Here is a 23,015-nt window from a genome sequence, read left to right as displayed (position 1 = left end):
GAAATCTTGGAAATTTTTCATACTTTTGAATGAACATCGTTTGGATCCTGAGGTATTTATAAATATCAAACAATTAAGCCAAACGTGAATCCAAAATATCTTGGGACATAGTATATACTTGGCATCTGTTGACAATTTCCACATTTACGCGGCGATTTCTCAGACACTTACCTCCGCTTTTAGATTTCAACGAACATGCTCCATTTGACGTTAGTTTGTAGTTTGCAAAGGTAAAAGAACGGTCTCAAATCAGTATTGTTTCAAATTTTCCAGAACTTGTCATTTAGAGCGAATATCATGATTTACTAAAAACTGATGTTATGTTGATAAGACAAACCGGAATAGATGGTGTGACGTCATAGATTTAAAGTTCAATGGCAGCCCCCATGGCGGCGGGAAATTTAAATTAAGCGATCGATTTTCTTGATTTATTCATTGTTCTGGGGTTTTTAATGAAAATAAATACGATTTACAATTATAGTAGATGGTAATTAATTGATTTATTGTACAACATATTTTTAGTTTCCTTCCCCTTTAAGGAAATGGTATATAATGAAAAATTCATATTTACCGCGTTAATTATGTTTAAAATAGGGGAATTCCTATATTCAGTTCAAGATCCGCTCCTGAATTCTCATTGGCTGTCTTAAAATAAAACCGGTCTGACTCTAACCGAGACGTAATAATACACCAGTGCATAACGCGTGAACCGACAATGACGATTTGTTTTGTGTTTGGGTGTAATCACCAGGGATTACGGCGAACATGCAAGATGTTTAGATTCCCATCCAGTGCCGGGTTGTCAACGAAATGGGAAAAACTATGCAGGTAAACATTATTATAATGTCATTGCAGAACGAAGAATATTTAGGTCCCTTGTAGAATAAACAATGTGAAATTGTTTTAATATGTGTGTATCTAAATGCTAATGTTAAATAAATACGTTATTACATGTATGTATGCAGACGTAAGGACAGAGCCGTAGTGTTGCAGAGTGACAGGATCTGCAGCTGTCATTTTGTGGATGGGGACAAGAATAATGGCCCAACCATTTTCCCATGGAGTTGTGGGAAACTGTTTGATTTTCCTGATCCAACCAAAATAAATAGGTATGGGATATGTCATATTTACAAAAAGCATAAATTAGTCTTTGTTTTCAATAGTAATATGTAATTTTAAAAAAAATGTTTACTTAATAAATTTTATTCATATGTGTTGTGTATTTTATTTAGAACTGAGAGAAAAGAAAATCAAAAGATGGCTGTTTCCAGCACATCCACATCTGCATTATCAGCCATGCATTGTGCATCATCTATGGATTCAACATCTGCACACATAAATCTGGATCACAGTTACCAGACTTCCTATCATCATTTAAAGGAAGAGAATCAGGTAAATGGTTAGACACTTAAAGCTCAACGATGACAATGAAATTAGTGTAAAGATTACGAATAATACCTGTTTATTATAAATATATATTTGTATTTATCAGAACCTGAGGCGCGAGGTTGAGGAATTAAGAATACAAATCAGAATGATGTCCATGAAGCTAGCGTTCAGAATTGGCGATATCATAGATGACGAGAGAAAGGTACATTTCAGATATCATGAGTAGTACATGTATTAAAAAAAATCGACATTCGTCATCAGATTATTGATACATGCACATCGAAGTTATGAACACTGGTAGGAATGCATAGTTCAATGCTATATTTAAGGTTTATATACCTTGATGAGATATTATTTACAGATCTTCTGATTTTATCATTGAACACGATACTTTGCGAGGCATTTCTTTTTCAGTTTATATTTTGATAACGGGCCTACTGCTGGACAGTTCATCAGCCTGTGAAAAATGACGGAAATAGTAGAACAAATGCTCTGCCAGGAAAGAATATCATACTGCTTATGTTTTGTACAATGGGTTATTAAAATGCTGCTGGACAGCATTTTCGTTTATCAGAAACAAGTCTGTTTTTAAAACAAAATGTAAAAAAAAAAAAGAAATATATCTTCAACACAATGTGTTTCACTGTCATGTTTTAATGTAGATGCTGATGTATACAAGTCTAAGGCCAGACATGTTCCACGCCATGGACGAAATGATGCAGAGATTCCAGGTTAAGTACATTGATGGATGGAGACCATCTTTCATTTCTTTGACAGACCAACTGTTGATGACATTAATGAAAATAACTATGAACACACCTCTTTTGGACCTTGCAGAGAGATTCAACACAAGTGCATCATCAGTTAATAACATTGTAACTTCTCAAATTTGTGCTATGCATGAGGTTTTATATGAAGGACTCATAGAGAGTCGCATTCCATCTCTACAAAAATGCAACGGATCTATGCCTACCAGTTTTGGCGATTTTAGCTCATGCAGAATAGTACTCGACGCCACTGAAATCAACCAAGATGTTCCTGGGAATGACATGAGATTGCAGGCCAGCACATACAGTGGCTACAAAAATTCCCACACTGTAAAAAGTGTTACAGGTGTTGCACCGAATGGTGCCTTGGTGTTTATTATTAAATTGTACCCTGGGAGCACATCTGATGTTGCAATTGTAGAGCACAGCAAAATTTTAGAGCAATTAGCGCCCGGTGACATGATATTAGCAGATAAAGGGTTTACTATTCACAAGTTGTAGCCCCAAGGAGTACACCTTAATATTACTCCCTTCCTTACAGCTAAATCGCAGTACACCCCCAGTGAAGTTCAGCTTTGTAGAAAAATTGCTTAATCACGTATACATGTTGAGCATGCAAATGAGCGCATAAAAAATTATGAAATTCTTAGACATATCCCTCATCAGTTTAGATACATCAGTACCAAAGTGTTTCAGTTATGCTGTGTACTTGTCAATTTTCAGGATCCTCTTTTGCAGGAAATTGCTCAAAACTTTGTAGGTCAAGATTGAAATGTTAGAAATCAAGAGTATGAATATGTTGCTATCATATTTAATACTTTTATAGCTGTTGCAGATGGGGAACACATTTATCAAAGTAAAAATCTGTCAAAACAGAAATATTATCCTCCCAACTGAGTTGTTTTGTGATTCTAACAATCGCACAGTCCTTTGGTGTCCAAATCATAAAGTCACACGCAGACTTTCCAATAATGTGCAGCTGTCCTTGGACCTTATCATGATATTGGTGGTTTTCTTTTAACTTGTATGATTTCACTCCATGGAATTCTTGAAACTCTGTAAGTTAAAAAAAAACAATTAAAATGGTCATGTTTCTAGTCATTTCTACATCATAAATTAAATATCTTCTTTTTTGTGGTTGATCATGCAAAAGACTTTTTTTCTTTTTGATATATAAATATTGTATCTATCTTGTTTCAAAATAAAAACATATTGCTCATATAATTTGGAATAATTAACTCTGTAAATGAGTCTTTGAAATATAAAAAAAAACCATTAATCATAATTGTAACCAACCTAAGCTGAAATCATTCAATTTTTCGATAGCTTCAGGAATAGTCATCTCCTTTGCCGAAAAGGGGCATTTCACCTCCAATATTTCTGGTCGACAGTTATATAACTGAAGCATGTCAGCAAGAGCTGGATCTTGATAACAATATCCAAACAGCGCAGGTTGACCTACGATTCCATCTGGACTTGATCCAAGAACCCCATTTTTGTGAAGCCAGATACATATTAAGCAACATTGAATTTTCAATGACAAAGTACAAGATAAAAATGAGAATTGTTTTCATATTATCAGTTACCTTATATTTAATATATATACATCACTGACAATAATTTTCGCATTATCGGTTATCCTGTATAATAATGCCCACCCGTTGGCTCTACAACAGCATCCCCAAAAGTTTTGTATTTCTCAATGGCTATCTTTTCATTGCACATCCCCCAAATGATGGCATCCATCTTAGAAAGATCATACGCTGAACATAGTCTTTTGTACAAGGAAATTGGATATCTGTGAAAAAGGCATCAATAAGTTAATTAAGTTAGATAAGTTTTAATTCACATAATTCTACATTTACTGATATGTGTACTTTTTTCTGTGAATACCTATTTCTCTTGATTGCTGCCAAAACACAACCAAAGTTGGAGGCTGTCAATCTATTCTTGCGAACTGATGACCACAAGCAGTTATCTTTTTGTCCGATGGTAAGACTGGCAATCTACAAAACATCTCTATCTTTAAACAGCATTCATTAAAAAATACATAATTATTAAGTCATTGATGGTACAATATCTCATTTGAAACTGCATGAATGATTTAATCACCTGCTGAATTTGCTGCTCATTTATCATTAATTTTTGCTTCATCCAATCAATGGGGTTTTCTGAGGAGATGAATTCCTGGCTTGAAATGAGGTCTTCAACAATAGGTAAAGAAAGCCTAGGCACAGGTGGCTCTGGGACCAGTATCCAATGCATTGCTGTTAAATATTAAATAAAAATGTTTTAAAAGATTACCAGGAAAACATAGTCTAGTACCTTTATTTCAAATAACTGAAATTAAGAAAAATGTAATTGCAAAATATTTATATTACCAATTAATGCATATAAATGTACATGATGTATATAATTACATGAGAAAAGTACTGCTATATAATAAATACATGGTGAAGTTTGAAAACATGCCAGGAAAATAAACATTAAAATGAATGTATTTCACTAAATGTGTAAGGTAAATGCTGTTTTGTTTTATGTATATAACTTGTTACAACTTAACATTTGAGATTTTGCAGATAAAATACTTCTTGAGAATATGTACAATCCATGTTAGTATCAAATAATAACCTTTGCAGAATAAAATGTTAAAAACAAAACAAATTAAATTTGGCATATAAGTTAAAAACATAAAAAAAACAGGTATTGCATCAATGACACTATTAGTCTATTAGAGTTGCCTTTAACATCAATGTCACTGGATAAATTTTCATTTTATATCAAGAGAGTGTTTCTTTATCTATGCATCCTGCCTTGTTTAATTTAAACAAGTAATAATCTAAAATTTTAAATACCGAAACTGGTAACAATGAACTATCAACATAAAGCACCAGATTTAACCTGAAAATCTTCCCACAGATGTCAATTTGTGATATAGGAACTCCCTGTCTCTATCATTAACTGGTCTATTTGTTGCCCTAATGTTTTTTGATAAAATATATACATGTACAGTAAAATTAATAAAGCAAAAACCCATGCTATATTAAACCCTGCAAAAATAAAATCATTAACTGTTTGTATATCATATGCATGTAGAACAGATACAGTTATAAAATTATTGTTTGCTAACCTGTAGTTTACAAATCGATCTGGTGCAGGGAACAGTTCCTCCATTGTTTTGGTTTGGCGAGGTGGTGCTGACTTTGGATTTTTATCCATGACTGCCTCACATCTGTCTTTGACACGTTTTTATACCTCTTGTAGATTGGATAAAATATGTATTATATATACTTTCTGTAGTGATATGTTTTTCAACAAATTCCATAAATGTACTTGAATACCAGGTGGTGATAAAATAATTCATCATAAATTACAGCATATACTAATTAAATTTTAGTCAATCAAAAGCTATGTGTTTTGAATTCAATACATTGATCAGCTCTGTAGATCTCTATAGAGAAAATTCTGGTTGTCAGAACATATTCTCTCATCAGAGCTACAGATAGGCAATATAATTTCATTTGCATACCCATAGAGAAGAATGCTGGCCTTGTGATGACATTTATCCTGCCCATTCACACACTCGCAAGTGCTGTCTTCAATATTGTAGTTTGGGCCAAGGGTAATCTAAATATTAACACATAGGGGCATCGTATCCGCGCTACACTCTATGACATATATATATATAATAATACACAAGGGGTATTATTATATATATGTCATAGAGTGTAGAGCGGATACGATGCCCCTGTGTATTGACCTAGATATTATCATGATAAACCTGGGTACCAAAGTTCATTTCAATGTTCATCCTCTGCGAAGAAAATGAACGGAAACTGCAAAAAACTAGAATTTTTCTACGTCCACGGGCCATAACTCTGTCGAAAATTGCTCGATCGTACCCACTATCGAACTTGACCTAGATATTATCATGATAAATCTGTATACCAAATTTCTTTTTAATATGTTCAGCCTAGAATTTTTCTATGTCCAAGAGCCATAACTCTGTCGAAAATGGCTCGATCGTACCCAATATCGAACTTGACCTAGATATTATCATGATATTAAACCTGTATACCAAATTTCATTTCAATATGTTTATCCTCTGCGAAGAAAATGAACGGAAACTGTTGGTGGACCGACAGACCGACCGACCGACAGACAGCAGCAAAGCAATATGCCCTCCCTTCTTTGAAGGGGGGCATAACAATGATATCAAAGTTGAAAGCTGAGAGGATTTCGGATGTTTTCAGTTTAATTAAATTTACCAGTTTATGTTAATACATGTATGTGAAAATTCAAACAAATAAGATAAAGTTTATACTTCTCATCAAAATATACAGCACAACAGCAGAACTTAAATTTATATGAAGTACATGTGCAATGAATAATCTTTATGTACACACAAATGGTTGCACTATACGCAGAGTATCAACAAACATCTGTACAACAAGGTATGAATAAATTTTCTTCTTCAATAAATCAAATCTAAAAATTTTAAATAAAAAAAAGAAATTTCTTATACTAAATTTCATCCTTCAATACATGTATAGTATAAACAGCACATCTAAAATAGCACTTTTTAGTTAAAGAAAACAACAAAAGTAAAATGAAATTTCCAATGCATTAGATATTATGATCGATACAAGTTAATACATGTACATGTAGTTGGTACATTTTATTTAGGCATATCTTTTTTTAAAAAAAAAATAATCAATTTCATTTAAAATGATAAAAGAGCTTGTTACATTAAAAGACAAATATTTCATACAACATTGAAATTAAAACTAAATCAGTATACACACGAACAGATTTATATGACTCTTCATTATACATAAACATACATGTATTATGAAATTTAAAGTTATAAAGAAATCACTGACCTATAAATATAATAAAACAAACATGCCATTTACTCACAGATTACATTTGGTACATTTCATTTACCCGTTTCTCCATAACTAATTCATGTACAAAGTTGCCTGGTCATTCACTTAACTGTTTATAAAATAAACATATTTATATTGTGAAATAATGTTTAAATTGTACATTTATATACTGTATAATGGAATGCCTTACTTAGTGAATAAAATATTTTTGCATCTTGTTCATGTAGTGTATAATGCTTCAGACTGTCACTTTCTCAGCGTTTTTCAAAATCTTGTCTGATAATTGCTGGCAAAGTGAGAAGAGACAAATCTTATAATACATGTGAAATAATTGTGACCAAAATGAAATAAATAATAGTTCTATACAATAGATGTGAGTATAAATATCATTCTATGTACATACAGGTACATATTCTTTGCACATTAACCTCTTCATACAACCGTATCCTTTACACATTAACCTCTTCATACAACCGTATCAACACATAAATGAAGCTATAAAGTACTGGTATAAATCAGCAGGGGACAAATTGTACACAAATATCTCTATTTACAGTACAGAACTTAGAAATACAAACTGTTTATGATCATATTCTTCAATTTACAAAGATTCTTTACCTATATTAGTTTATTGTAGAAAAAATATACATGTATTAGGTTTGTGACAACAAGTAAAATCATTAGGTTTCTGGTAAGATGAGTAGCATAAGTAAGGTTAAGGAGATGGAGTAAAAGATACAGTCAAGTTTAACATTTTTGTATCGTATTGTCAATGTAAATAAATACAGCTCCTTTTTTCAATGCACTCTTAACTTTGGTTAAAGTCTGTGTCCAGCCAAAAAGAAAATACATGTACATGTAGCTCTATACAAAAGATGTGAGAATACAGTACATGTATATATACATATACATAGAAAGTCTATGTACAGATTGAGATTTAATATTAACAACACACAGATCTACTGACATCAACCAAACAGCATTACCATAATAGCACTAATAAAATAAAAAGATTGTCAAATTTTCATTTGTTTATGTGTAGCTATTTACAAATGTACATGTAAGTGCTCTGAAGAAAAATTAATTCAGGATTACCTGGTATGAGAGTTTAAAAATGTTTACTGTAACATATGTTTAAGAAGAATTGGATGGGTAAATATAGAAAGTAAAAGAGGTCAGGAATTTAATGAGTGAAAATACAGGTAGAACAATAATTAGGTACAATGTTTTGCATATTGCGTCAATGTCTATTGCCTATTTACAAATGGATAAAGCTTTTGATTTTGTTGTGTAGTCTGCTGTGATGCGGTAAGAGGATTGCTTCCTTAAGAGAAGCAATGAAAACAGAGCATTGCAAAGATAAGAGCTGCCAAAAAGAGAATAGCATATTGCTGCTTTTGGATTTGTTGCTGAATAGCAGTGATAGTAGTAGACTGTTGCTCTGTCTCACTCTCAAGAACTGAGTTCTTTCTCTCCAGATCAGAGATTGTGACAGACTGTTGTTCTATCACACTCTCCAGATCACAGTTCTTACTCTCCAGATCAGAGATAGTGACAAACTGTTCCTCTGTCTTACTCTCAAGATGAGAAACTGTTTCTGAAAATTGTGTAATTGTGTCTGTTTGTGAGTTGATTGTGTTCTGAAGTGCATGTTTGTCTGCCTGTAACTGTTGTTTATCAGTCCTTTCATCCTCCAGTTCAGCAAGATGTTGATCATGTTTCCTTTCCAGAGAATTAAATTTAAGCTGTAGATCCTCTTTCTGATGTTGGATGTTGCATATGGTTCCTTCCAGGTTTCTGTTCTCAATCTGCAAATTATCCCTTTCTCTCTTGTATTGATCATTACGCTGTCCCAAAGCCTGATTCTGGGAGTCCAATAATCTCATCGTTTGTCTCTGTTGGCGCATATCTTGGAGAATCTGGTTTTTTGACTTTTTTTATTTTCCAAATATAACTGACCTATAATATGACAATGAAGAAAATATAGATTAAATGTTCTGGAATGTAACATATTTCATATCTAGCTTAATATTAAATTTCCATACACATGTACAAGTAGTTTAGTAATATACATGTACCGGTATTAGAATATAATTCTTCCTTTCATTTTTTAAAACAAAAATGGGTGCCACTCTGAACAAAATTAAACTGAAATGCAACCTATTTAAATCATTAATAAACCTCAGCAAGTATATCTTAAAATAATTATGTATCCATTTCTTTTATATGGTACACACTCCTTTTTCTGACAGCAAAGCCACATCACTTTTCATCATAAGTATGCTATGATTATCATATAATGCTCTTACAATTTTAAGCAAGCTTTTAATTAAAGATTGTGGATTTGGTCAAGTTATTAATAATGTTACAACTTAACAATTACTGTAAACTACTCCTATTCACTTATTGGTAAATCTAGATAAACCATTTTTTTTGATAAATTTAGAACCAAAGCCAGTTTATAAGTAACAATATATATATATATATATATATATATATATATATATATATATATATATATATATATATATATATATATATATATCTCAATGTACAGTAAGACACAGTTGTAGTAAACACATTTAATGTCAAAATGATTTGATACGTACAGTGAAGTGATTTTCACTCCCCATGGCTTAATGACATTGTAACAGTTACATATATCAGGTTAGCTTTACAGCCCTGTACTTTAAACCCGGCTGGATATTACCCACAATTCTATAAAACACGTGATCGTGTGTGACGCAGTAGAATTAAGCCATTTTCTCAGGTGTGCGGTCGTGTTGCAAGAGGGGTGCACGATTAATCTACTAGCATGTCTATGCATATATATAGATGCTTGACTTACTTCATAACACGGGCATCGAAAACAGACCGTGGTAAGTGCTGTACAGTGCATTCGATATGTATTCTTGTTATTTTAGCATATAAAGTAAAACTTTGTCGTTTAACCTATTTCTAAATATAGCTTGGCTAGCATTCACAAAACTTACCTCTGTTGTTCACTCAGGTGTGACAGTGGAGAGAAAGTTTTTAAAATACCCCATTCTTATTTCAGCTATCAATAACTTTAAACGCCTTTGTATTTGTTTTTTTTCTTCTCCTTTTAAACATATTTTTCTACTGTGGAGATATTTTTTGGTAAAATGAATTAAATATGTTGGGCGGAAGTGAGTTCCCAGAAGGGAAGCCATATTGGTTTAAACTTTGTTTACATGTTACCATGCATATGTATTTTAATCATTATAGACAGCTATAAGATATTATATACATGTACTATAGTATTATAATAATGTTGCCTATGGTTGTTGCCTACATGGATTTATGTACTGTGCGTTTTGATACAGTTGATTTATTAGTGTTGACTTTGTAGCGTTGTAACAGTGGTCGATGAGCATGATGTAGCACACGTTTGGATCCAATAGGACTGTTTCACTACCACGCCACACCAAAACCAGCTCTAGGACTACAGCCCCAGAAATAGTGATGAGGGTGGACTTGTGATTGTCTTTATTGAACCATCAGTGCAGACGTTCTTATCAAGATGTCGATGGTTGAGATAAGTGGAACCCTATAGCGATAGGACTAGTGGACAAGAAGTGTTCTTGTGAACATTTGGCAACATTTGGCAACAAAGATAATACATGTGTATAAGCATTACAGTATAATTGTGTTTGCAAACTGTACATTATTAATAAGATCATTTAGCTGTCTATTATTTATTATTTATACTAGTAATTGTCAAGACTGTACTGCTTTCCTAATTAATAATCAACCAAAAGTTAGTTTACAGCACTGTAAATTTCTTTAGATGATTATAAAGTACCTAATGTCTTTCGTGAAGGGTCGGTCAGGTCATTACCTTCAAAAGTCAAAAGAAACTCAGAGAATTCCTGCACTCTAGGGGCACGACCTGAAAACAATGAAACCAAAATATCACACCCTGTTCCATGTATTACATATATCAGTATAGTGGTTACATTAAATTTGGACGTTACCACATATTGTTGATTATATATGCATATTTATGATAAATAATGAAAAAAAACACAGGTGTCTTTCACATTTGCAATATTAAAATGATAACCACTGTATGTAATGTTATGCAATGAATAAAAAATATTGATGCAGCAAATAATTCTGTCCTAGCTTTCTCACAATTAGGATTTCACCATGCTTTATAGTCGTGTTTCAAATTTTGAATATTGAACGCAGAAGTATCAAACAAGATGAACATCTGTATTAACTCAAATTATATTCAATTTATTCGTTGTTATTGAACTTTTTTTTATATATCTAAAGAATGTAAACCAATTACCACGTTCTCTGAAAAAATGATCATAAGCAAGCCTTTGGTCTTCTTCTTCTATGTGGTGGAATATAGCACGCTGCTGTGGGCTGACATCTCCCCATCCTGGATAAAGATAAATTGCAAATAATTTTCAGTAAAGTATACATAAAATTTAGTGTTGAATATAATCTAATATCAGAAAGAGTTACAATTAACATTGAATATTAATGTGTGGTTAATGATACAATATTATACATTTTTATATGTTACAATATTGTATCATAGTATATGTAAATTTCCTATTGTATTGTATGATACAATATATATCTATGAATTAATACTATAAATACAATATTGTATCATAATACAATGAGGTCAATACAATGATTTAGCTACCCGAAAAGTACAATAATCACCGTGCCAGAGGCTGTAATTTAAACCAACTTTTATTTGTAAGATTCGCATTTGCAAATATTTCTTGACGCGAACCAGACCTTGTTGTATGGTTGTTGTATGGTTTTTATAACAACATGGGTCTAGATATTAAGGCTTACTTAAAAGTAAAAGTAAAACTTAAAAGAAAATTAATCGTTTCGAACCAGTTTATCTTCTGTAAATTGTGAAATAATGTTGTCGCATATAAAAGTTGGTTTACAGTATCAGAGTGTATCAAGTTTTAAACTGAATGCCTTTTATGCCCATGCATTGATCTTAACAGTTACCAATAAAGCTTATTCCATTAATAGACTTAAATCTTTTGTTCCATCTATGAACTGCAGCTTGTTAATTTTTTACCTTAAAAAACAACTAAATGGTCATTGACGAAATAATGTCATTTATTAATGACGAATCAAAAACTTGTACAAATAAACCACATCACAAACAGGGAGATCGCTGACAAAGTCAATACTTAAACTTATTAAAATGACTTATGTAACAGGTACTGTGGGATCTCCCTTATTAGTTAAAAAACACCTGAACAAATATTGAGATCACCCGGTAAAATATAACCAAAAATAGTAAACAACAATGGCAGGGTGATCTCCCTTAATATAAACATGTAAAAAATTAAGGTGGCATATACAAAGTTCTGCCATAAATCTAATAAAACCATGATGCACACAATGTAAACATTAGAATGGATTTCTGATATTGGCACAAGATATTATGACTGTTTTAAATTATAAAATTATTTGGACGGTTAGATGGGGATGGTGGTGGGTTAAACTTTACAAAGTGATCAATATCTTAGATTACGAAAACACGTCCTTCTCACACTTGAGTTTAAAACAAAATTTATATACACGTGATCGAAATACTCTCATTTCATTGGCTAATGACAAGGTACAAGCACAGGCATTTATAAATAGGTACATGATGGACAAATGAGCTAAAAATAACCAATAAAAACCGGAACTTAAATTAGAATTTCTAAAAATAGAATTAACGATACAATGATGACATAAAACATATTATTTGGCAATAATATTTCATTATGCCCATGCATTGATCTTAACAGTTACCAATAAAGCTTATTCCATTAATAGACTTAAAACTTTTGTTCCATCTATGAACTGCAGCTTGTTAATTTTTTATCTTAAAAAACAACTAAATGGTCATTGACGAAATAATGTCATTTATTAATGACGAATCAAAAACTTGTACAAATAAACCACATCACAAACAGGGAGATCCCTGACAAAGTCAATACACAGGGGCATCGTATCCGCTCTACACTCTATGACATATATATAATAATACACAAGGGAAGAATCGAAAGTAGGACACGAAATGTAAACAATGTCAAAAAACAACTTACTTCACAAAAGTTACGCAAATCCTCGCACACATTGTTGCAAATGTTATCAAAAAACACGTTCACACTCAAATATTCCTAATAAACTCGGTAAAAAGCGTTTTTATCCCATTAAAACCGCTGTCTGCTGCAGAAACCCAATCTCTTCGCCCAAGAAAAGATAACTCTGTACTTTCTCTCTCTATATGTTCAGTAATGATAGTAGAAATTTCGGCGGTAAACTGTGTAAAATGTCTATAAGCTATTATGACTGTTTTAAATTATAAAATTATTTGGGTGGTTAGATCGGGATGGTGGTGGGTTAAACTTTACAAAGCGATCAATATCTTAGATTACGAAAACACGTCCTTCTCACACTTCAGTTTAAAACAAAAGTTATACACACGTGATCGAAATACTCTCATTTCATTGGCTAATGACAAGGTACAAGCACAGGCATTTATAAATAGGTACATGATGGACAAATGAGCTAAAAATAACCAATAAAAACCGGAACTTAAATTAGAATTTCTAAAAATAGAATTAACGATACAATGATGACATAAAACATATTATTTGGCAATAATATTTCATTATGCCCATGCATTGATCTTAACAGTTACCAATAAAGCTTATTCCATTAATAGACTTAAATCTTTTGTTCCATCTATGAACTGCAGCTTGTTAATTTTTTACCTTAAAAAACAACTAAATGGTCATTGACGAAATAATGTCATTTATTAATGACGAATCAAAAACTTGTACAAATAAACCACATCACAAACAGGGAGATCGCTGACAAAGTCAATACTTAAACTTATTAAAATGACTTATGTAGCAGGTACTGTGGGATCTCCCTTATTAGTTAAAAAACACCTGAACAAATATTGAGATCACCCGGTAAAATATAACCAAAAATAGTAAACAACAATGGCAGGGTGATCTCCCTTAATATAAACCTGTAAAAAGTTAAGGTGGCATATACAAAGTTCTGCCATAAATCTAATAAAACCATGATGCACACAATGTAAACATTAGAATGGATTTCTGATATTGGCACAAGCTATTATGACTGTTTTAAATTATAAAATTATTTGGACGGTTAGATGGGGATGGTGGTGGGTTAAATTTTACAAAGCGATCAATATCTTAGATTACGAAAACACGTCCTTCTCACACTTCAGTTTAAAACAAAAGTTATATACACGTGATCGAAATACTCTCATTTCATTGGCTAATGACAAGGTACAAGCACAGGCATTTATAAATAGGTACATGATGGACAAATGAGCTAAAAATAACCAATAAAAACCGGAACTTAAATTAGAATTTCTAAAAATAGAATTAACGATACAATGATGACATAAAACATATTATTTGGCAATAATATTTCATTATGCCCATGCATTGATCTTAACAGTTACCAATAAAGCTTATTCCATTAATAGACTTAAATCTTTTGTTCCATCTATGAACTGCAGCTTGTTAATTTTTTACCTTAAAAAACAACTAAATGGTCATTGACGAAATAATGTCATTTATTAACCCTCTGGCTGCGACGTTATTGAACAGAAAACTTTACGTCACTGCGACATTAAAAACGACGTCATAAGTTTTTTGACGTTTTTACGCGGGATTTTCTCAAAGTTCAAGGAATGTAACAAGTGCGCGTTCTATTTCGAAGTGCGGATTACAATGCCGTAATTTTTACTTGTCTTTTCCACTAATTTCCACTAATTTTCCCAAGATTTCATGACTGTATCCTTGGATTTATTGCCGTTGCCCAGAAGCAGAAGCAACATTTAACACTGTGCCGGATAATTATGCCAGTGCCAACAACCACCTTTGTTATCAGTGTATCTCACCTGTCAGGTAAGATATTTACCTTTCAAAAATAAATTCCTATAGGAAAATAATTGTTCCCATAGGAAAATCAATATTCCTATAGGTAAATTGAAATTTCCTATCGGAATATAAGAACTTCCTACAGGAATTTCAATTCCGATAGGATCTGATAAAATCCGATAGGAAAACTTAATATCCTATAGGAAAACTACATGTCTGAATCAAATTCCTACAGGTATTACCATTCTCCTATAGGAAATATAATTCCTACAGGACTTTAAAAAATCCTATAGGATTGTCAATATTTCCTGTAGGAGAGTCAATTCTCCTATGGGAATTATCATTTTCCGATGGGATATTAATTTTTAAAGGTAAACATCTCACCTGTCAGGTGAAACACACTTAAAACAAAAGTGGTTATATACTGTCTAGACAATGGTCTATCATTTGGTATACATGGATTTTTCCTAAACTGCATCCTAAGCGGGTGCAAAAATGCCACCTTGGCACTGGCATAATTATCCGACACAGTGTTATTTGTTTGATACATAATTATAAAAGATCATAAATGCATGTGAGGCTTAATAATATTATCAACAGTATTCTTAAATTTAATAAAAGTAGTAATAGGTTACAATTTAAAGAAGATCAGAAAAAGATGCCTGCACTGATCGCCGTAGTTTGGGTGCTTTTTCGATCATTCTTGTTGCGTTAATTCTTTGCTCAATTTTACTTTGGTAAAATTCCAATAGAAATTTATTGTCATTTAAGAAATGAAGATAATCATTTTTCTATTGATCGACGTATCAAAGAAAAAAATGACCGGAAAACTTCATCAATGCGCGTAGTTTTTCCACTGTTTAACCATGAGCGCATGTTTGTCTATAATTGTTAACAAAATCTTATAAATATATATAGATATACAAATATCATTAAAAGTAGAGCAAAAGAAAAACATGCGCTGACAATTTATTAAGTCTGAAAAAAGTGGTTGTCCTCATTATCCTATGGAAATTCAAGTCTAATGACACCTACCTATGAAAACGATTTCGTACTTTATAAATATGAACTTTTTATCAGGGTAATTACAGAAAGTTGCAGCTGAGACATTGACAATTCCTACCATATAAAGAAATATGCACAATTCAAAAATTTATTTATTCGCAATTTTTGAATGTCCTTAAGTGCAGTTATCCTTTATAAAAAAGGGTGTTTTTATTATCTATATTATTTTTACGAATGGGCACTCAAACGGATGTATTATCCATCAATAGTCACTGTGATCATTACATATAAAGCGGACTTTTTTGATATTGTTGTTGAATCTACTCAGGCCATTATCATCTGGCAATTTGTCGGACAAGCAGGATAACCCATCTTGTTGTTCACAAGATTAATATTGACTATGAAAACATATTGATAGCTCAGTTTTAGTCTTTTGCATGGGAATTACATGTATGCTGCGACATTTTAAACAAATATACCGGTATATAGAAAAATAATCAAACATCCCTAAGAACTATTCAGTTTACGTTTTATCAAAATTTAAGCCCAATAATTCATGGTTTCGTACGTTTCATATTAGCTGTGGAAATCTTCTGAATATGGTGTTTTTTATTTTGATTCTTGTATTTACATGAAAAGAACTAGATACATGTAAAATTGTTTTGATGGATATTTAGGTTTTAAAAAATGTCCATCAATAATTGTATTGAAAAGCGTTGACAGTTGTGTAACTGTTTTCTATTACCATAGCATACCGTCAATGTGGGACTTTATATATATATTTTATATATAGTACAACACAGATCGTTTCGCACGTGTAATAAGTCTGCGCAGTGAACCCGATAACCTTTACCGAAAACTATGAGTCAGTAGATTATAAGGCAACTGTCTTTTATATGCAAGAACATAATATGTTTGTACATGCATAATAACTGTATGTTTTTGAAGATGCATCTCTTCATATCTTCATACATTTGTTGAAGAACAATCATTAGACATTCCTAAGCATGTAAACAAAAGATTCTTAGAAAATATACTAAATCCGATATCATTTCTTGTTGTATCAACCAATTTGCCTTTGTTTGAGTTTTTTCGGGGGGAGAGGGGTTCATGTATATAGATCAAAGTGCACAAACACTACATATCACTCCATCCCCAGAATTCTCCAGAACTCCATCGAGCAAAAAGAGAATTCCCAAAACCTCCTTATTGCACATGCACATGCAAATATATCAGTCATGAATGATGAATGATGGAACTTGGAGACATCTGTGAAAAGAAGGTATGATAGGATTTTTTTCCTTCTTCGCATTTTCATTTCGCATTTGCATCTCATCAGAGAGAGATTAAGAACACAAAAACAAAAAAGGTCTACAACTACGATTCCCCATTCAGAGAAAATTCTGAGAGAGAGAGAGAGAGAGAGAGAGAGGGAGGGAGAGAGAGAGAGAGAAAGAGAGAGAGAGAGAGAGAGAGAGAGAGAGAGAGAGAATTCGCAGCCCCTTAAATTATAAGAATATACCAATTGTTTACCGTCCAAATAATTTCTTTGGCATTGTGCACTTTAATTTTTTTATGTACATCCTTCCCTTTTTATTACATTTATGCAACTGTTACACAGTATACAAATGTAGGTTTATCCAGGTATAAATCTTTATTCCTGATAATTTCTTAATTTTACTGGACTTATGCATGTAGTGGTATACAGTAAAAGAATACAGGATTATTTAATCGTGTTAAAAGATATAGTGTCTGATATCTCGCCAAAAAAACATGTTAATATCTTATGTAGTATATAAAGTATCTACTAATAGCGATTTGTCAATTCGTCTTATATGTGCTTGCTATTGCTGTTTCATGCACCACGACCGTTTGATGTCATAATCAAAACTTGCTCTTCTATTAGGTTCAACTGCGACAACGAAATGATTAAACACATCGGAATACTTTAGATTGTCTTAAAAACTAAAAATCTTATGGTTAAGCACTAGACTAGTATAATAAGTATAGCACTAGCACATATAATGATGTCCATTGTATGGCAATTATATGATTGGAGAAGTTGCTTGCAAAAATTTATTCACATTTCAAACATCAACGTATGTGATAAATTGTGAAGGTAAACATTTAAAGAAATAAATTATATACGTAGTTACCTTGATTTTGTTTTTACTTTGTTGACATTTGTTTAAAAAAAACCACCACTGCTACAAATTAAATGAGTACATTTCCAGTGAGATTATGTAAGCATTTATTGTGTATTCAAGGGATCTCCAAATCCAGTGCTTAGCGTGCTATTTATCTATACGACCAAAATGAGGATAGTCGTTTCATTTTTTACTAAAGTAATGTCTGAAAAAATATACGTAGATTTAATGACCCCCCCCCCCCCTTAAAACATTTTTTTTTCTCAAAAATATTGAAAGTTGTTCTAACTGCTTTATATCAAAAGTGGATGAATGTACATGATTGTTCGAGTATGTGTACAGGTAGGAGTATCTACGTACAAATAAACCATCACAAAATCATTGCATGACGGCCAAGACGACATCCAATGATACATGTGTTTGTATATATGGTTAGTGTGTTTGAAAGTTTCTACAAGACATAATTTATGTCAGAAAGAATCGATTATGGATTTCTCCAATTATTCCCTTCAAAACTTCAGGCTCTTGTAAACTGCAAATTCATCGTGATAGTTTGGTAGTTCATTCAGAGCTTACAAGTGATTCTCGCAAAATGTATATCAGACTTCTACCAGGGCCTTTCATATACATACATGTACTTTTAGAAAATCTTAGATAGGGAAACTTCGAGTACGGCATTAAAGAATCCATATTTCTGAAAACGATCTGATGACTTGCAAATACCGCTAGTCAACATGGAAAACCATACTCTGCATTTTGTTTCATAGCAGAGGAATAACACTTTCATATCATTCAGATCAAAACTAAAATTGTGAATCATGGTGTGCATTTTGATATCGGTAATAAGTGTAATAATAAAATTATATAGTACTCTTACAATTTACGAGAAACTACATGTATTAATTACCGTTTGTTTTTATTGCGATGAAGAACAGGGTTGGGGGGTTGGAGAGGTAATGCCGACTAAATAATTTATTTGTTGGTAATGGCGACTGAATAATTCATTTTTTTTTCTTAGTTTGTATGATGTTTTCATACTCATAACCGGGATAATTGAAAGGAGAACGAAATGTATACGTATGATATACTTTAAACTTTCTTATTTTCGTGCGACTCAGTTTCACGAGAATTGCAAGAAGCTCAAAGTCGCAAATATATATATGCTCAAACCAGTCTTTTATTTTTATTTCACATTTGTCTGATGTAACCCACATCGAAGGCTGATGGATTCTCTGAGATGATAACCGCAATAAAGTTAAAGCAATATGAGCTGTACTTTTTTAGAATTTTATTTTGCTGTAAAAAGCTGCTATAGTATGATAAGTCTGCATATAACTTAAACTTTTATGATAAATAAGGCTTGAAAAAATTATTAGTTTTTGTCAGAGGAAATATTTCTCCTCTAAGGAATATTTAGCAAATCAATTTTTGTACAGGACGACAATAATTCAATTATGTTCCAATTAAGGCTTCTTAACGGCCTTTTCACACACAAATATGGCTAAAAGATATTTTAAAAACCATGATATTTTTGTCATTTTAGTAGAAAATAACATTCTCGCAATAAAAAAATTCAACATGAAAATCGCTGCTCATATTGTTATAACACTGATTACTTACGACATCAAGTCGTCGCGAGTTACTGTATCTTTTGCGTATTTTAAAAATTTTTGCTAAAAAAAATCAATAATTTTTATTAACTGTAACAAAATGTTGATGTTTCTAAAAATTAAAATCAATCTATATAGTAAAAATGGAGTAAAAATGATATGAAATTCGTTGAAAATGAAAGGGGGAAGTGACTTAACGTTTATGACGTCGTGAAGGACATATATGTCCCTCTCGCAGCCAGCGGTAAAAGGACATATATGTCCCTGCCGCAGTCAGAGGGTTAATGACGAATCAAAAACTTGTACAAATAAACCACATCACAAACAGGGAGATCCCTGACAAAGTCAATACACAGGGGCATCGTATCCGCTCTACACTCTATGACATATATATAATAATACACAAGGGAAGAATCGAAAGTAGGACACGAAATGAAAACAATGTCAAAAAACAACTTACTTCACAAAAGTTACGCAAATCCTCGCACACATTGTTGCAAATGTTGTCAAAAAACACGTTCACACTCAAATATTCCTAATAAACTCGGTAAAAAGCGTTTTTATCCCATTAAAACCGCTGTCTGCTGCAGAAACCCAATCTCTTCGCCCAAGAAAAGATAACTCTGTACTTTCTCTCTCTATATGTTCAGTAATGATAGTAGAAATTTCGGCGGTAAACTGTGTAAAATGTATTATTATATATATGTCATAGAGTGTAGCGCGGATACGATGCCCCTGTGATTAACACCCGACAATATATTATCAACATACTAATTTGGGAAGAATGTGTGTCCATATATAAACAACAACCACATAGTTATTGGTATAAATAACATTATTCATTGAAAAAATTTACTATTTTGTTACCGAAAATTCGCATAATAGTTAAATTTGACATACCGTTACATTGTAACTCCTGTCACGCATAGATGCTTGAACTGTGCCACGTACGTATGATGCCTCTTTATCGTACACGAATTTCAAGACATGGTCTGATTGTACAGCAATTTCAGACTTTCTACTAAGTTTTCTAGTCCCAGCTGTGTAGTTCGCCCAATATAAAATAGAAAATGCCATATTCCCCTTCTAACACATACAATCCGACATGTTTGTTTATCTCCAGCAACGTGTCTCCATGTGCGATAATGCCCAACCTTGGTGCCAGGCACATTACTGGAAGAAGAAAAAAATCTCGCGAAGGCTACTGTGAGAAATATATGGGTTTTTCCCCAACTTTTGTAAAGTGTGGATTGGTCTAAAAAATAAAATAAAATATATTTTCTATAACAAAAAAATAGAATATATAGCAAAGTATTTTCTCTGCAAAATAAAGTGGGTGTAAATGAAATAATGGCAGCAGCTGGTAAGTTATGAATATTCAGTTTTTCTATTCTTTTTCTATATTATTTTCTAATATAAGTTATACACACGTGATCGAAATACTCTCATTTCATTGGCTAATGACAAGGTACAAGCACAGGCATTTATAAATAGGTACATGATGGACAAATGAGCTAAAAATAACCAATAAAAACCGGAACTTAAATTAGAATTTCTAAAAATAGAATTAACGATACAATGATGACATAAAACATATTATTTGGCAATAATATTTCATTATGCCCATGCATTGATCTTAACAGTTACCAATAAAGCTTATTCCATTAATAGACTTAAATCTTTTGTTCCATCTATGAACTGCAGCTTGTTAATTTTTTACCTTAAAAAACAACTAAATGGTCATTGACGAAATAATGTCATTTATTAATGACGAATCAAAAACTTGTACAAATAAACCACATCACAAACAGGGAGATCGCTGACAAAGTCAATACTTAAACTTATTAAAATGACTTATGTAACAGGTACTGTGGGATCTCCCTTATTAGTTAAAAAACACCTGAACAAATATTGAGATCACCCGGTAAAATATAACCAAAAATAGTAAACAACAATGGCAGGGTGATCTCCCTTAATATAAACATGTAAAAAATTAAGGTGGCATATACAAAGTTCTGCCATAAATCTAATAAAACCATGATGCACACAATGCAAACATTAGAATGGATTTCTGATATTGGCACAAGCTATTATGACTGTTTTAAATTATAAAATTATTTGGACGGTTAGATGGGGATGGTGGTGGGTTAAACTTTACAAAGTGATCAATATCTTAGATTACGAAAACACGTCCTTCTCACACTTGAGTTTAAAACAAAAGTTATATACACGTGATCGAAATATTCTCATTTCATTGGCTAATGACAAGGTACAAGCACAGGCATTTATAAATAGGTACATAATGGACAAATGAGCTAAAAATAACCAATAAAAACCGGAACTTAAATTAGAATTTCTAAAAATAGAACTCGGAAAATCAAGGATGTTGAATTTACATCGAGATCGAGAGTCGCCATTTTTAAATGTAAACAAAGTGCACCACATGAATTGGTCACCTACCACTATTTTTACCCCGTGCTCATTGAGCACACTACGCAAGTAGTTCCATTCTAAAAATGTATGTATTATTTCAAAAATTCCTAGGGGTACTTAATGGTCGAATTTGGTTCCTTTTATGGCATGGATGGAAAGAAGAAGGTTTGAAAAAAAATACAGGCAGGAAAAAATTTAAAAAAATTATCTGTACAGGCGCAATAGAAAGAGTGTAAAGAGGCCAATGTTTACACAAATTCCAAAGTGAAAATGAATTTTTCATGGTAGGGGTTATTTTAGGGGCCATATCTCAGTCCCCTCTCGATTGATTTTCCTGTAGTTTGGATATGTTGTTGGACTAGTGTCATTCTATAGGTATGCTGTATTTGAACTCATTTGAGCCGGTGGAATTTTTTATATGATTTATTTTTGTATAAGGAATAAGAGGGAAAAATAATTGTGGTCTGTGTCCAATTACGGAACTGGAGATGGTGTTTAAAAGACTATCCGAGGCAACGGAAGAGACGATAATAGTAGTTAATTGCATGAAGAATTTAATGGTACTAATTGTTTTCACAGAATTTGCGTATAAATAAGGTAAATTAGTCGAAAACTAGCGCACGTTTTTCTGTGCAATAAATATTAATACAATTTTTTCAATGGGTGGCCCTGTAGCCATGGTAGCTCTCCGGTCTGTCAATATTTTTTTCCCGGAGAGCTACAGTTCTGCAGCTATATTGTAAGTTGATTATTCGAACTTTCATCCTAAAAACCTCATCGTAGTGGTCTGTTAGTTCTAAAATCTAACATTTGTGGTCTTCCTTTGTCACGGTGTACCCGCCAT

The 23,015-nt window shown here is 32.3% G+C and overlaps 3 protein-coding genes across 3 annotated transcripts; 1 reads left to right on the top strand and 2 right to left on the bottom strand.

Annotated features, from left to right (window-relative positions):
- The first annotated feature begins 678 nt into the window (after window positions 1-678).
- On the top strand, window positions 679-1,615 carry LOC128192829 (uncharacterized). Its single transcript, XM_052865813.1, has 4 exons — window positions 679-828; window positions 966-1,109; window positions 1,233-1,392; window positions 1,493-1,615. The coding sequence occupies exons 1-4, from the start codon at window positions 716-718 to the stop codon at window positions 1,613-1,615; spliced, it is 540 nt and encodes a 179-aa protein (XP_052721773.1). The 5' UTR covers window positions 679-715.
- Window positions 1,616-2,976: 1,361 nt separating this feature from the next.
- Window positions 2,977-6,311, bottom strand: LOC128192830 (uncharacterized). The gene is made up of 6 exons (XM_052865814.1): window positions 5,287-6,311; window positions 4,269-4,423; window positions 4,050-4,162; window positions 3,815-3,954; window positions 3,453-3,668; window positions 2,977-3,212 (listed from the first exon to the last, which is right to left on the bottom strand). The coding sequence occupies exons 2-6, from the start codon at window positions 4,419-4,421 to the stop codon at window positions 2,977-2,979; spliced, it is 858 nt and encodes a 285-aa protein (XP_052721774.1). The 5' UTR covers window positions 4,422-4,423; window positions 5,287-6,311.
- A 79-nt stretch (window positions 6,312-6,390) lies between these two features.
- On the bottom strand, window positions 6,391-23,015 carry LOC128191348 (uncharacterized). Its single transcript, XM_052863419.1, is given in 5 exon segments — window positions 6,391-8,972; window positions 8,975-9,004; window positions 10,908-10,958; window positions 11,364-11,459; window positions 23,009-23,015. Coding segments are annotated over 5 exon segments (786 nt in total). The 3' UTR covers window positions 6,391-8,370.

Source organism: Crassostrea angulata, chromosome 7, assembly GCF_025612915.1.
Source record: "Crassostrea angulata isolate pt1a10 chromosome 7, ASM2561291v2, whole genome shotgun sequence".
Taxonomy (NCBI): Eukaryota; Metazoa; Mollusca; class Bivalvia; order Ostreida; family Ostreidae; genus Magallana; species Magallana angulata.
The sequence above is the reverse complement of the archived record's forward strand: the minus strand, read 5'-3'. Positions and strand labels throughout refer to the sequence as shown.